General features: G+C 54.6%; 1 protein-coding gene across 1 annotated transcript in view; it reads right to left on the bottom strand.

The window, feature by feature from the left end:
• The window catches only part of PKD1 (polycystin 1, transient receptor potential channel interacting), an 84,076-nt gene extending 76,098 nt beyond the window's left edge, over positions 1 to 7,978 (bottom strand). The window contains exon 1 of the mRNA XM_041490363.1: positions 7,693 to 7,978. Coding sequence (XP_041346297.1) covers positions 7,693 to 7,931 — 239 coding nt within the window. The 5' untranslated portion in view covers positions 7,932 to 7,978. The remainder of the gene's footprint in view (positions 1 to 7,692) is intronic.
• Positions 7,979 to 12,229: the final 4,251 nt, after the last annotated feature.

Consider the following 12,229-nt stretch of genomic DNA (forward strand, 5'->3'; position numbering starts at 1 on the left):
AAATAGGCACTTCTAAAGCAGCGTTTCTGTACTACAAAAATACACACACCAAAAAAAAAAAGAGGATCACGTTTTTGGTTTTTTTTTCCCCAGGTCTCTAAGGAATTCACGTGCTCCCATCAGGGTTTTGGGGATCAAGGGATCATCCCCCCAGCTCACCGCCCTGGGGCTGTGTCAGTGCAGGAATCTCCCGGGGCAGGACACAGATGCTTTCACCAACCTGCCCCAAACCAAACCAAAACCCGCAGCTCCAGCCCGGCCTCACTCCACCCCCTCGCCGAGGCGTGGTTTGAGAGAGAAGCGCTCAGCTTTGGCCAACACAATCCGGCCGGGCTCTGCTTTCCCAGGCTTAGCTGTTCCTCGGGTTCCTCCCTCCGGAGGACTCGGCCCACACCCCGGCTCCTCCGCACAGCGCCACTCCCACGGCCCGGGGCAGAACCCATTCCAGCAGGAATAGAACCCATTCCCAGCAGCCCGCTTAACCCCTTCCACCAGGAACAGAACCCCTTGAGCAGCCCACTTAACCCCTTCCAGCAGGGCAGAGCCATTCCAGCAGGAACAGAAACTCCTGAGCAGCCCGCTTAACCCCTTCCAGCAGGAGCAGAACCCCCTGAGCAGCCCTCTTAACCCCTTCCAGCAGGAGCAGAGCCATTCCAGCAGGAGCAGAGCCCATTCCAGCAGGAACAGAAACCCCTGAGCAGCCCACTTAACCCCATTCCAGCAGGAACAGAACCATTCCAGCAGGAGCAGAAGCCCCTGAGCAGCCCTCTTAACCCATTCCAGCAGGAGCAGAACCCATTCCAGCAGCCCAGTTAACCCATTCCCAGCAGGAGCAGAGCCCCCCAAGCCCTGGGACAGGGCTCCACAACATCCCGGGCCAGCCCCCAGGCCAGGGGCAGGACGGAGAGGAGCCACTGGCTGTCCCTACAGGGAAAATCCTCCTTTGCCTCTGGAGGCTGGTGCTGTCCCTGCCAGAGGAGCCCGGAGCAGCCACGGGGATCCTGCGGGAGCCAGGGCTGAGGGGCTGCCAGGGGATGTTGCAATGGAGCTGGGAAGAGGCCATGGCTGGGGATCTGCAGCACAGAACCAGGGGATCACCCAACACTCTGGACTGGGAGGGACCTTAAAACCCATCCAGTGCCACCCCTGCCATGGGCAGGGACACCTTCCACTGCCCCAGGTCGCTCCAAGCCCTGTCCAGCCTGGCCTTGGACACTTCTAGATTCTCCAGGCAACCTCACGGGGAACAATTCCTTCCCAAGATCCCATCCAACCCTTCCCTCTGGCAGTGGGAAGCCATTCCCCCTTGTCCTGGCACTCCATGCCCTGGTCACAAGTCCCTCTCCAGCTCTCTCAAGGACCAGGAGGTCTGTCCAAGGAGGTGGGCACAGGCTCTGGGAGGGCTGCAAACCCCACCCTGGAAATGTCCCTTCCAAACCAGGGATTAAACCCATCACAGACACACAAACTGCACTGCACAGAGCCCAGAGTGCTTCTCACAAGGAGCTGCCTGCACAGGCTGGCAGAAAATGAGCTGCCCAGCTGTCACCAGGAGAAACAAGGCCATGGTGTGGTGGCCAGGGACAATTTTGGAGGAATAGGAACAGGCTGGCGGAGTCGTGGCTCGGATCCAGACTCCGTGTCACTCCAGGCTGCCCCGCAGGAACGAGCTGCTGCAGGCTGTGCCACAGCCCTGTCCCCACGGTCCTCCAGAGCATCTGCCAGCACAAGTGAGAAATGAGGATCCCACCAGCACCCAAACGTGCACTGCCAGAGGGCACCCAGCCTGCAGGAACAGCAGGGCCACGCTCCAGCACCCAGAAATGCCGTAGGTGGGAGATCTGCTACCACGGAGTGAATGAACATCCAGTCCTGTCACCAACCCAGCCTATCACACTGCCTCAGCACGGGCTGCTAATTGAATTCAACATGACAGCAGGTTAAACAGAATCACACAGGACCATATGCCACGTCTGAAACTTCACTGCCGAGCTCAGCTCAGCGAGGTTTTTCCAAGGCCTGATGCCAGGAAGCACAAGAGATTTACCTGTTCCTAACCTGAGGGCAACTATTTTGCAGCAGAAACAGCTGGCTGAGGAATTGTTTTAATTATGTGTTTTGCTTATCTGCACATCATCAAAAAGGATGTGATCTTTCAAGGGAAAGGGAAGAGCTGGAAAGCTGAGGAAGTTCAGCCTGCAGAGGAGAAGGTCGCACGGAGAGCTCAAGGCACCTTCCAGTACCTGAAAGGGCTACAGGGAAGCCAGAGAGGGACTGCTCATGAGGACCTGGAGAGACAGGACAGGTGGGAATGGGTTCACACTGAAAGAGGAAAAACTGAGGTTTGATATATGGAAAAAATTCCTCCCTGTGAGGGAGGTGAGGCCCTGGCACAGGTGCCCAGAGCAGCTGTGGCTGCCCCTGGATCCCTGGCAGTGTCCAAGGCCAGGCTGGATGGGGCTTGGAGCAACCTGGTCTAAAGGAAGGTGTCCCTGCCAATAGCAGAGGAGTGAAATGAGATGCTCTTTAAGGTCCTTTCCCACCCAAACTATTCCAGGATTCTGTGATTCTATGACAGAATCTCTTTACTGGTCACAGTTCCTATAAATACACTGCAAATGCTACAGCTTGCACGTTTTTGATGCTCTTCCTGATGACAGCTATCCTTTAAATAACGTGAATGGCAGCAATCACATGAGTTTTGCTTTTTGTGCCCTTTGCAAAGCAAAAAAACTAACACTACGTTTCAATTGACATTTTTAGTTTTGGCAAACAGAGATGCCAACTTCGCTTCACTGTCTACGTAAAGAACAGGGATTCGACATGAAAAACAGGCTCATTCTTTACTGCAAAGGAAGGCTGAGAAATAAGGGCTGGAGAGGTCTGGTGGGACACCACCACCCTCCTTTGGGACAGGCTAGTGACCTTCAGCACAGCTTGTCCCTGCAGCTGAAGGGGAGCGTGGCCGGCAGCTCCGCGGCCACTGCGGCTTTCCAGCCTTGGAGCCACATTTCACCAAGGGCTGCAGAGAAGGGAGGGATGGTGGGGAGGCTGAGGAGGGTGGTTTGATGTGGGGGGAGAAAAGGGTGGGCTGGTGAGCAGCAGCAGCCATTCCTCTGAGCAGCAGCAGCACCGTAAGCACAGCCCGGGAGCGGAGCGGAGCTGCCAACTTTCCACTGGGGAACAGATAGGAAATTTTCCCCTCGAGCCTGACAGCGACTGCCTAAAATCGTGCTGTCGGCTGTGGAGGGACTAACTCACAAGTGCTGTGTCCCCCCAAACCCACCCCACTGCCCGCACTGCTCCATGCACTCTCCTCACATTAAGAGCAAGGTCCAGGCAGCTCCCAGCCCGCTCCACCCTGGCACTGCAATGCACGGCTTTGCTCCCGAGCTGTCCTTCTTCCCCTGCTCACTTTGCTGCTCACTTACTACTACTCAGATAAATGTCTGGGGACATGTGGAGTAAATAAAACACAAAATCAAGCTGAACTGCAACAATCAATCAAAGGACAACAAAGCTTGGAGGAACGGAGAAAGGATGACGTGGAGACGCGTTATGGAAACCACAGCGTGGAAAATGCGCGTGACAAGAGATAAAACAAGGAATGCCATTAAAACGGGATAAAAGGCAGAGGAGCATTAACAAACCGTATGAGTTCTACCTTCTGAGTGAGTGGTTTTTCTTTTAAATCCACTCTTTGTGAGAGCACAATGAAAGCAGCTGAGTGAAACGCAAAGAGACCTGCCAGGGGCTTGCCAGCAGGAGAAGAGCAGGATCAGCCCTCACTTTCACTCCAACAAGGAAAAAGCAACACACAGAAAGAGACCACCAGGAAACCTAAAAATTTCAGGAAACACAGGGAAAAATCAGTGTAAACAGTGCACAGGAAAAAACACACCAGGTGTCAGAGGAAACCCAGAGGGTTCCACCATCTCTCGTCCTGCCTCGTGGGGCTCCAAGATGCTTAACTGCAGTTCTTTAACATGTGGGGGTTTGTGAATACCAGGGTTTGTAGGTTTGGCTGCACCAAACTACAGATCACAGAAGTGAGACGTTTTGATGCTGCTCGGGATTATTCAATTGCAACTTTTGCCCCAGAGCAGAAGCGCCTTCAAATCCGCCTCTCCGGTGGATGCCTGCTCTTCCTGAGCTGGGACATTTTTCTTAATGTTTGAAACTTTGAAACACCACTGAGAAAAGTTTTCATTTTCAAAAAGTTTCTCAGTCGTGGGAACAGCACTGAGAGTGCTCTGAAGCTTTAGGAAGGAGCACAATAAACACCCCAGCCCTCTCTAACAGCGGAGCCCGTTCTGCTCCGACCCCACACCGCAGAATCGCCTCCTTGTTCACACTCAAACTACAGCTACGAGTTGCTTACGGGACTGGTCCCTTCTTCCACAGGCTGAAAGAATCTCGCTGGCAAAATATTTATCTAGCACCTCATTTGGGCCTTTTTCCCCCCTCCAAAATCTCTTACAAAAGAGAAACGCAGCCTTGTTTTCGCTGGGATATGGCTTCCTACAAGAATGACATTCCAGGCTGTCTCAATTTTTTCTAGGAACAGCAATAGAGCTATTTTGCTTTTGTGGCCTGGACACTATTGTACAGACACTCCACTGCCTGTGGGTTTACCTGAATTAAATTTTAATTTAAACTGGAAATTTTTTTTCCCCTGATAGCTTTTGAAGGCACCTCAAGCCTTGAAAAGGCTTGTCCTGCATCGTGAAATAATATCAAAATCTACCAATCGCTGCTGGCCCTTGAAATTTAAAATACCAGACTGCAGGTTCCTGAATCATAGGATCTGTTTATTTTAAGGTTTATTTAGGTGAAGTCACCGGCTGGGCAGTGCAACCCCAGGGCTCACTGCCAAATCCACAAAAAACCCCACTGGGTTTTGGGTGAAAGTTGTGACCCCCAAATCTGCTTCTGCAGGAGCCTGGCGATAGCAGAGCTCCTCTGATCCCAGCTCCTCCTTCTCACCCATCCACAAATACTATTCCATCCTAATGAGGGGAAAATAAAGGAAGTTTCCACTCTCATCCTTTTATATCGAGATCCTAATTTCCACTTCAAACCTGCCACGACCCCCAAGACACGTCAGAAAGAACCAGTATTTGCAAGGGAAAGTCGGAAAGCCTTGATGAGATTTATTTCCACTTGAGGAATGAAATAAGCGACGAAAGCTCAAGAAACTGCTCAGGCTCAAATAAACGCGACCAAAATCCGGTAGCGCTGAGAGCGAAGCACTTGAAAAGAGATGGATCAGAGCATTCCTGGGGTGGAGGAGCTCAGAAGTTGCTCCCCCAGTTCGGTTTCGCGCGTTGCGCGCTGCGGATTATTTGGAAAAACAGGCTTTGCTCCTGCTTCCAGCCAGACTTTGCGTTGCACTTCAAGAACCTGACTCTGGCCATGGGAAGGGGCCAATATTCCCACTCGGTCTGCCTGGAGACAGCTTCCAGCGAGGTATGTGGTGTCTGCGAGCAGCAGAGCCCATTTCCTTAGTGATTCTTTGGATGGGACATTTCCCCGTGCTCCTGGTAACAGCGCGGCCGCAGTTGGCATTTATTTCCTCCAAGCTGCTCCATCTAAAACGTCGGATACAAGAGGAATTCATTTCCTAGGCCTCACTTTCTACAGCCAGAAATTCGGAATCGCAGTTGCTGGGCGCTGCTGCAAGCAAATGGCCGGGAATTCTGGCGCTGGGAATTTTCAGAACTTGGCCTTCCTAAAGGCTGCTTTCATTCCAGAATAATTAATTTTTTTAAAAGGGGTTGTTGAGATATTAAAAAATAATTTTTCCTCTAATGAGAGAATATGTAAACGTGATTTATCAGTCCGTGTTCAACAAAGGGAATGTGAAATTATTAGGCAAAACCATTTGAATAACCTCACGGAGCCATGAGCCAGAGTCCCTTCCATCCCAACAGAAATCAATCTGTGAACTCTTCAAGGTTATAATGACAGTGGGTGCACCTGCACTCTCTGCCATCACCAGGAGGCCAAACAGGGCAGTAAACCTGACAGAACCTCACTTCAGCACACCTTAGCCCAGCCCTGAGAACAGGCACCAGGAGGCCAAACAGGGCAGTAAACCTGACAGAACCTCACTTCAGCACACCTTAGCCTGAGAACAGAACCAGCACACATTTCCAGCCAGCACACACAGGGATGAGCTGCCTGACAGGGCTGACTCCACAGCCTGAATTCCAAAGACGAGCTCTGTGCCCTGCACAAACACTTCTGCAATCAGAACACGGTGCCACAAACTCCATCCATCGCTCTGGAGCATTTCCCTTCCCGTGGTTTTGCTCACCTGCAAGAGCTTTATGTCCCACTTCCATCTGTCACTGCACAATACCCAAAACATTCTGGCAGCTTTTACAACTCAGCGCCTCTGAACAACAATAACACAGTCTCAAACACTTACTACCAACATTAATAACCACAGAAACACATTGTAATAGCCCCAAGTCCTCAAAAAGCCAGATGAAGGACTGATCATCACAGCCTTCAGGAGGCTGCTCCACAGCGAGCAGCCTGGGGAGCTGCACAGCCCCATCTCAAACCAACAACAGATAACAGAAATCCAGAACCTCCTTAATAAAAACCAGTCTTTTCCAGTTAGGGACTTTCTGCCACAAACAATGGCTGGTTTGTTTGCAGAAGTCTAAATATATCTAGCAAGAAAAGAGCTGGAAAACACCTTGGCTGCTGGATTTAGAGATGTGCACATTTTCCTGAAGCTAGCCCAGACACAGCCTGCAAAACCTACAATGTATGTTTACTGTGGTACTCCACAACTTCTGCAGCATCTCTGTGTTGACACAGAAAGTGGAAGCTTAGTTAAGAATATCCAAACAGAAAAGCAGACCCACAGAGCAGCGAAACACCACCAGAAATTAGTTCATGTGAGCTCTGTCCACCGGGCCCCACGTCATCTTTCTTACATGAATCACTCGACGCTTTTGTCTCGTCAAGAACTGAAAAGCTGCTCCCTACGGAAAACCAAACTTTTCCCCTGCGTCTGTTTTTTGCGTCAGGCAGCGAGTTGATTTCAGTGACAGAGCACATGGGCCATTCCAGTGCCCCTCCACGCCCGACTGACCTACCCAAACAGCCAGACACAAACACATCTGTCATCCCACCCCAGCGCTGCCACGGCTGCTGGGGCTCAGCTGCGTCTTTCCGACTGGCTTCAAAGTGTGTTGAGCCCCCCAATTAATTCAAACACTCGTTCCTGCACATCCTCCTCGCGTTATTTCCCAAGGACCTCCTAAACACGGAACCTCCCCCCGAACCAAACTCCATCACGGAACCCCCCGAACCAAACTCCATCACGGAACCCCCCGAACCAAACTCCATCACGGAACCCCCCGAACCAAACTCCCCGCACAGAACTCCCCGAAATAAACTTCCCGCACAGAACCCCGAACCAAACTCCCGAACACAGAACCTCCGCAACCAAACTCCGGCACGGAACCCCCCGAAATAAACTCCCGAACACGGAACCCCCCGATCCAAACTCCCCGTTCGCAAGCCCTCGAACAGACCTCCCCGCACGGAACCCCCTGGACCAAACTCCCGAACACGGAACCAAAGTGCCGGCTGGGAAGCCCCGCTCATCCAGCTGCCGGTGCGGGCCGGTCCCCGCGCCCCCCGCCCGTGCCCGGCGTGCCCGGTACTCACAGCGCGGTGGCGGCGGGGGGCACGGCGGCCCCCGGGCGCTCCACGCCGCGGGCCGAGCAGTTGACGGCGCAGGCGGGCGCGGCGCAGGCACAGCCCGGGGCGCAGGGCCGGCAGGCGGGGGCCGGGGTCGCGGCGAGCCCCCCGCACAGCAGCGAGCAGAGCAGGCACCAGCCCGGCAGCGGCAGCCGCGGGGCGCCATGTTTGCGCTGTGCTCCAGTGTCTCCATTTCCCAAAGGCATCTCTCCCTACGGGCATGGCATGGCCCCGGCGCGCCGCCGCCGCCCCGGCCGCCTAGGAACGGGGGATCCCGTGGGGAAGGGGTGTCCTTGGAACCGGGGGATCCCCTGGGAAAGGAGTGTCCTAGAAACAGGGGGATCCCGTGGGGAAGGGGTGTCCCGGGAACAGGAGGATCCCCTGGGGAAGGGGTGTCCCAGGAACAGGGGGATCCCGTGGGAAAGGGGTGTCCTAGGAACAGCGGGATGCCATGGGGGTATCCCGGGAACAGGGGGATCCCGTGGGACAGAGGTGTCCCGGGAACAGGGGGATGTCGGGGGACAGGGGTGTCCCGGGAACAGGAGGATCCCCTGGGGAAGGGGTGTCCTTGGAACAGGGGGTTCCCGTGGGGATGTCCCAGGAACAGGGGGATCCCGAGGGAAAGGGGTGTCCCGGGAACAGGGGGATCCCGTGGGAAAGGGGTGTCCCGGGGGCAGGGGGTGGCGCGGGACAAAGGTGTCCCGGGAGAACGGGGATCCCGTGGGACACGAGGGTCCCGGGGGACGGGAGCAGGCGGTTCCGGGACACAGGAGCCATCCCGGGGACTGCGGGCATCCCGAGGACAGGAGCCCCCCAGGCAGCCGCGGCATCCCGGGCCAGCAGAATCCCAGGAAACAAGGGTTATCCCTCGGGGGGCAGCTCAGACAGCGGGCAGGGCAGAGATTGCGGCAGGGAGTTGTGTCCCAGTGCCTGGGCACACAGGGCGGTGTGCCCACCCGAGCCCTCGCCGAGGCTGGTGCTCGTTCCCAAGGGCTGTGGGATGCAGTGTGTGTCACACCCCCAGCACAGCAGGTAACTCGGGTACCTCGGAGACAGAGGAAGAGCAAGGCAGGTACTTTGCAGTGCATTTTTTTTACCGGCAAACACAGCAAATCTGTCAGGTTTCAATGTCACTTTCACCCTGCAATGGCCGCGGGCACTGGCTGTGGCTCACACCGGGTGAGATCAATCCATCATCCCGCAACATCTCCTCGGGAAGATGAATTATTTCTGATTTTAAAATAATAACTAAAATAAAATCTCCATAAAAGCAAAGGAAGCATCATTACAGAGGGCATCTCCCCAAAAGCAGCCCCAGCCTCACCTGGAAAGGGTGGAACAGCTGTGACAGCTGATTATTGCACCCTGATTTGTTGGTGTTTCACATGTGCTGTGTTCACTCAGGACAGAGAAGGCTTAGCCAAGGTGATGGTTTGGGTTTGAATCACGAAGGATTTTTGAAGGCACTTGTGATTTTGGGGGGATTCTCTAGGGAGCAAGGGACTGACCCTTCAGCACTGCATCCTCTGTGGGCTGTGAATCCCAGAATCATTTAAATTGGAAAAGACCCCACCGCTGGCTCTGCCCAGTGGGATTGACCCAGGATGGTCCTGATCCAACAGAATCTGTCAGCACCTCTGTGGTTTTAGCTTTGGGATCGTCCTACTGAGGCTCTGGCTTCCTGTATGCAAACTCTGAACAAACCTGAAATGCAAAGCCTGACAGCATCCAACCCCACTCCTTGGCATGGTGCTTAATGTATGTGAGAATTTACTTTCCAAAAAACATTTTGTGCCTTGAATTTTGGGCTTGAACTGTGCTTGAAAGACACACCATCCTTTGCATGATGTATTGTGCCCAAAATAGCTCCATGGTTACTATTTTCTCATGTGACTGCAATATATTTATTTCCGCTCCCTCAACTGTAAATTGCTTTTTGTAGGGTTCTTTTCCCTTTCTTTTGTACTGGTGCCCATATTCTTTCAGATAACAGCAAGGAGAAAATATCCTGTGTGTGGATTGTAATCAGTAGATTAGCTGGCTAATGGAATCCAGCTGATGGAATGAAGTTAAGGGCTCTCCCCCAAAAGCCAGGGCTGCCAAGCTGTAATGAGGGCAGTGAGCAAGGAAATACTTGAGTGAGTGTGCAAGGAGAGAGCAAAAAAATAATTTGTTCACATCAAATCACGATTTTTCATCTCGGAGGAAAGTCTTGTCGCTGAGCTGGGTTTTAAAACAGCAGCTGGGGAAAATGATGGAAGTGGAAAATGCACTCTGGGGTTGGGAGGCTGCTCTCACTGCGAGGCTGGGAACGGCTTGTTGTGGGGAAGGGATTCTGCTGGATCCTCCCACTGGCGGGAACAGGAGAGTTTCTCAACACTGTTTACTTGAAGCAGAATTAAAACCCCAGTGAAGAGGCTGTTAATTCTCCCCGTCCTGCATGCAGGCACCCAGCACATCCCAGACCCACCATGCTCAGCAGAACGTGACAGAGCTGTGGCTGACCAGGAATGTCCCTGCTGCCTCCAGATCCCCCAGCCAGATCCCAAAACCACTGCAGAGCTTTGGACAGCCCTGCAGCCCTGTGGCACCCTCTCTCCAGCACCCATTTCTGCACAGGAAACACGAGTGGCTCCTGCAGCACCAGGTGCAGGTCCATGAGCAGCCAGTGCAGGCACCTTCTTGTCCAGGTGTGCTGGTGGCCCATGGAGGGAAAACTCTGTGCAGCTGGAAATTGGATAGGAGCCAGGACAGGGAGCCTCCTGCCCCCAGCAGCAGCCATCCACTGTACCTCGTGTGGAGCTGCAAAAGGCAGAGAAAGTGCCCCTCTCGACCCCTCAGGTCCCTTGCCAAGAGCTGGGGGTCCTTGGAGAGCAGCGGTATTTATGTATGGCCATAGTAACAGCTCCATTTGCTGTTATTTCCCTGCTCAGAAATAACTGAAGTGGTGGAAGTAGCGCGGCTGGTGCTCAGCAAGGGTCTGGGGGAAAGAGCTCTGCGGTGGGGTGGGACACAGGGGTCCCAGAGGAGCTGGGGATCGCTGCTCCTCCGGGGAGGAAGTGCCTGCATCCCTCCCTGCGGGTTGTTGCACAAAACGTGGCTGCATTTCGAGCCCCCCTTTCTTGTGTGATCACAGAACCAGGGAATTATTCAGGATGGAAAAGAGCTCCAAGGCCACCGAGTCCAACCATTCCCCCAGCCCTGCCAAGCCCACCGCTAACCATATCCCCAAGTGCCACCTCCCTGGATTTGTTACATCCCCCGGGGACGGGGCAGTGACACTCCCTGAGGAGTGACCCCCACAGGGACCACCTCCATCCCCCAGCCCTGCCTCCTTCATACTCCTTGTGCCCCTTTTCCCGTCCCGCTGCTGCAGCCGTGCCCCCGGTGGTGCCGCAGACCCGGGCGCTCCCACCCCGGTCCCGGTCCCGGTCCCGGTCCCGGCGGGCTCAGCCCGCTGCCGGTGCCGCTCCGTGGGCCCCGGGCGCCCTCTAGCACCGCCTCCGGGATAGAGACCGGGAACAGGCCCGGATCGAGCCCGGCAATCACGGAACCACAGAATCCGGTGGGTCGGAAAAGCGCTCTAAGACCACCCAGCTGCTCGCCCAGCAGAGCCAACGCCACCTCTAGCCAGTGTCCCCAAGTGCCACAGCCACGCGTCTTCTAAAGGACAAGGGGGAACGGCTTCCCCCTGGCAGGGAGCAGGGATAGATTAGGAATTAGGAAACTGATTGCTCTTCAGAGCTCTGAGTGCCTGGAGTGCCTGGCTCCGGGCTGGCCGTGCTGCTCACACACTGTCATTTTGAAATAAAAACTAATTGCCCGAGCTCACTAGATCCTTGCTAAGAGGAAATGTCCAGCCTTCCTTGGAAAACAGCAACAAACAGCCTTAAAACTCGGAGCTACATCGTCGTCGTCATCACCCAGATTGTTAATTAGCTGGAGCAGAGCCGCTGGCTCACACTCAGGTTGGGAATGTCACCTCAGGTGTGTCAGAGCAGAAAGACAAAAGCTGCTGATCCTGACGGATGCCACCCGTGTCTCATCAGCCATCTGCCACCAATTAGCGCTGATGAACGGCTGGGCACGCTGCGGGCACTCATTTGCGTGTCCCCTGGGGGGTGGGAGCCCAGCTCCTCCTGCTGCTCCCCGGCTGGCTCAGGAGCTGCCTTTGCCTTTCCTTCCCCGGGATGTGCCCACGGACAGACCCCGGCCACACATCCATCCCTCGGGAGCCACCAGCAGCCGCACATCCATCCCTTCTGTCCATCAGGGCCACCAGCAGTCACACATCCATCCCCTCTGTCCATCCAGGAGCCACCAGGAGCCACACATCCATGCCCTCTGTCCATCAGGGCCACCAGCAGCCGCACATCCATGCCCTCTGTCCATCCAGCAGCTACACATCCATCCCCTCTGTCCATCCAGGAGCCACCAGGAGCCACACATCCATCCCCTCTGTCCATCCAGGAGCCACCAGGAGCCACACATCCATGCCCTCTGT

Source organism: Pyrgilauda ruficollis, unplaced genomic scaffold (genome assembly GCF_017590135.1).
Source record: "Pyrgilauda ruficollis isolate IOZ18807 unplaced genomic scaffold, ASM1759013v1 scaffold122, whole genome shotgun sequence".
NCBI lineage: Eukaryota > Metazoa > Chordata > Aves > Passeriformes > Passeridae > Pyrgilauda > Pyrgilauda ruficollis.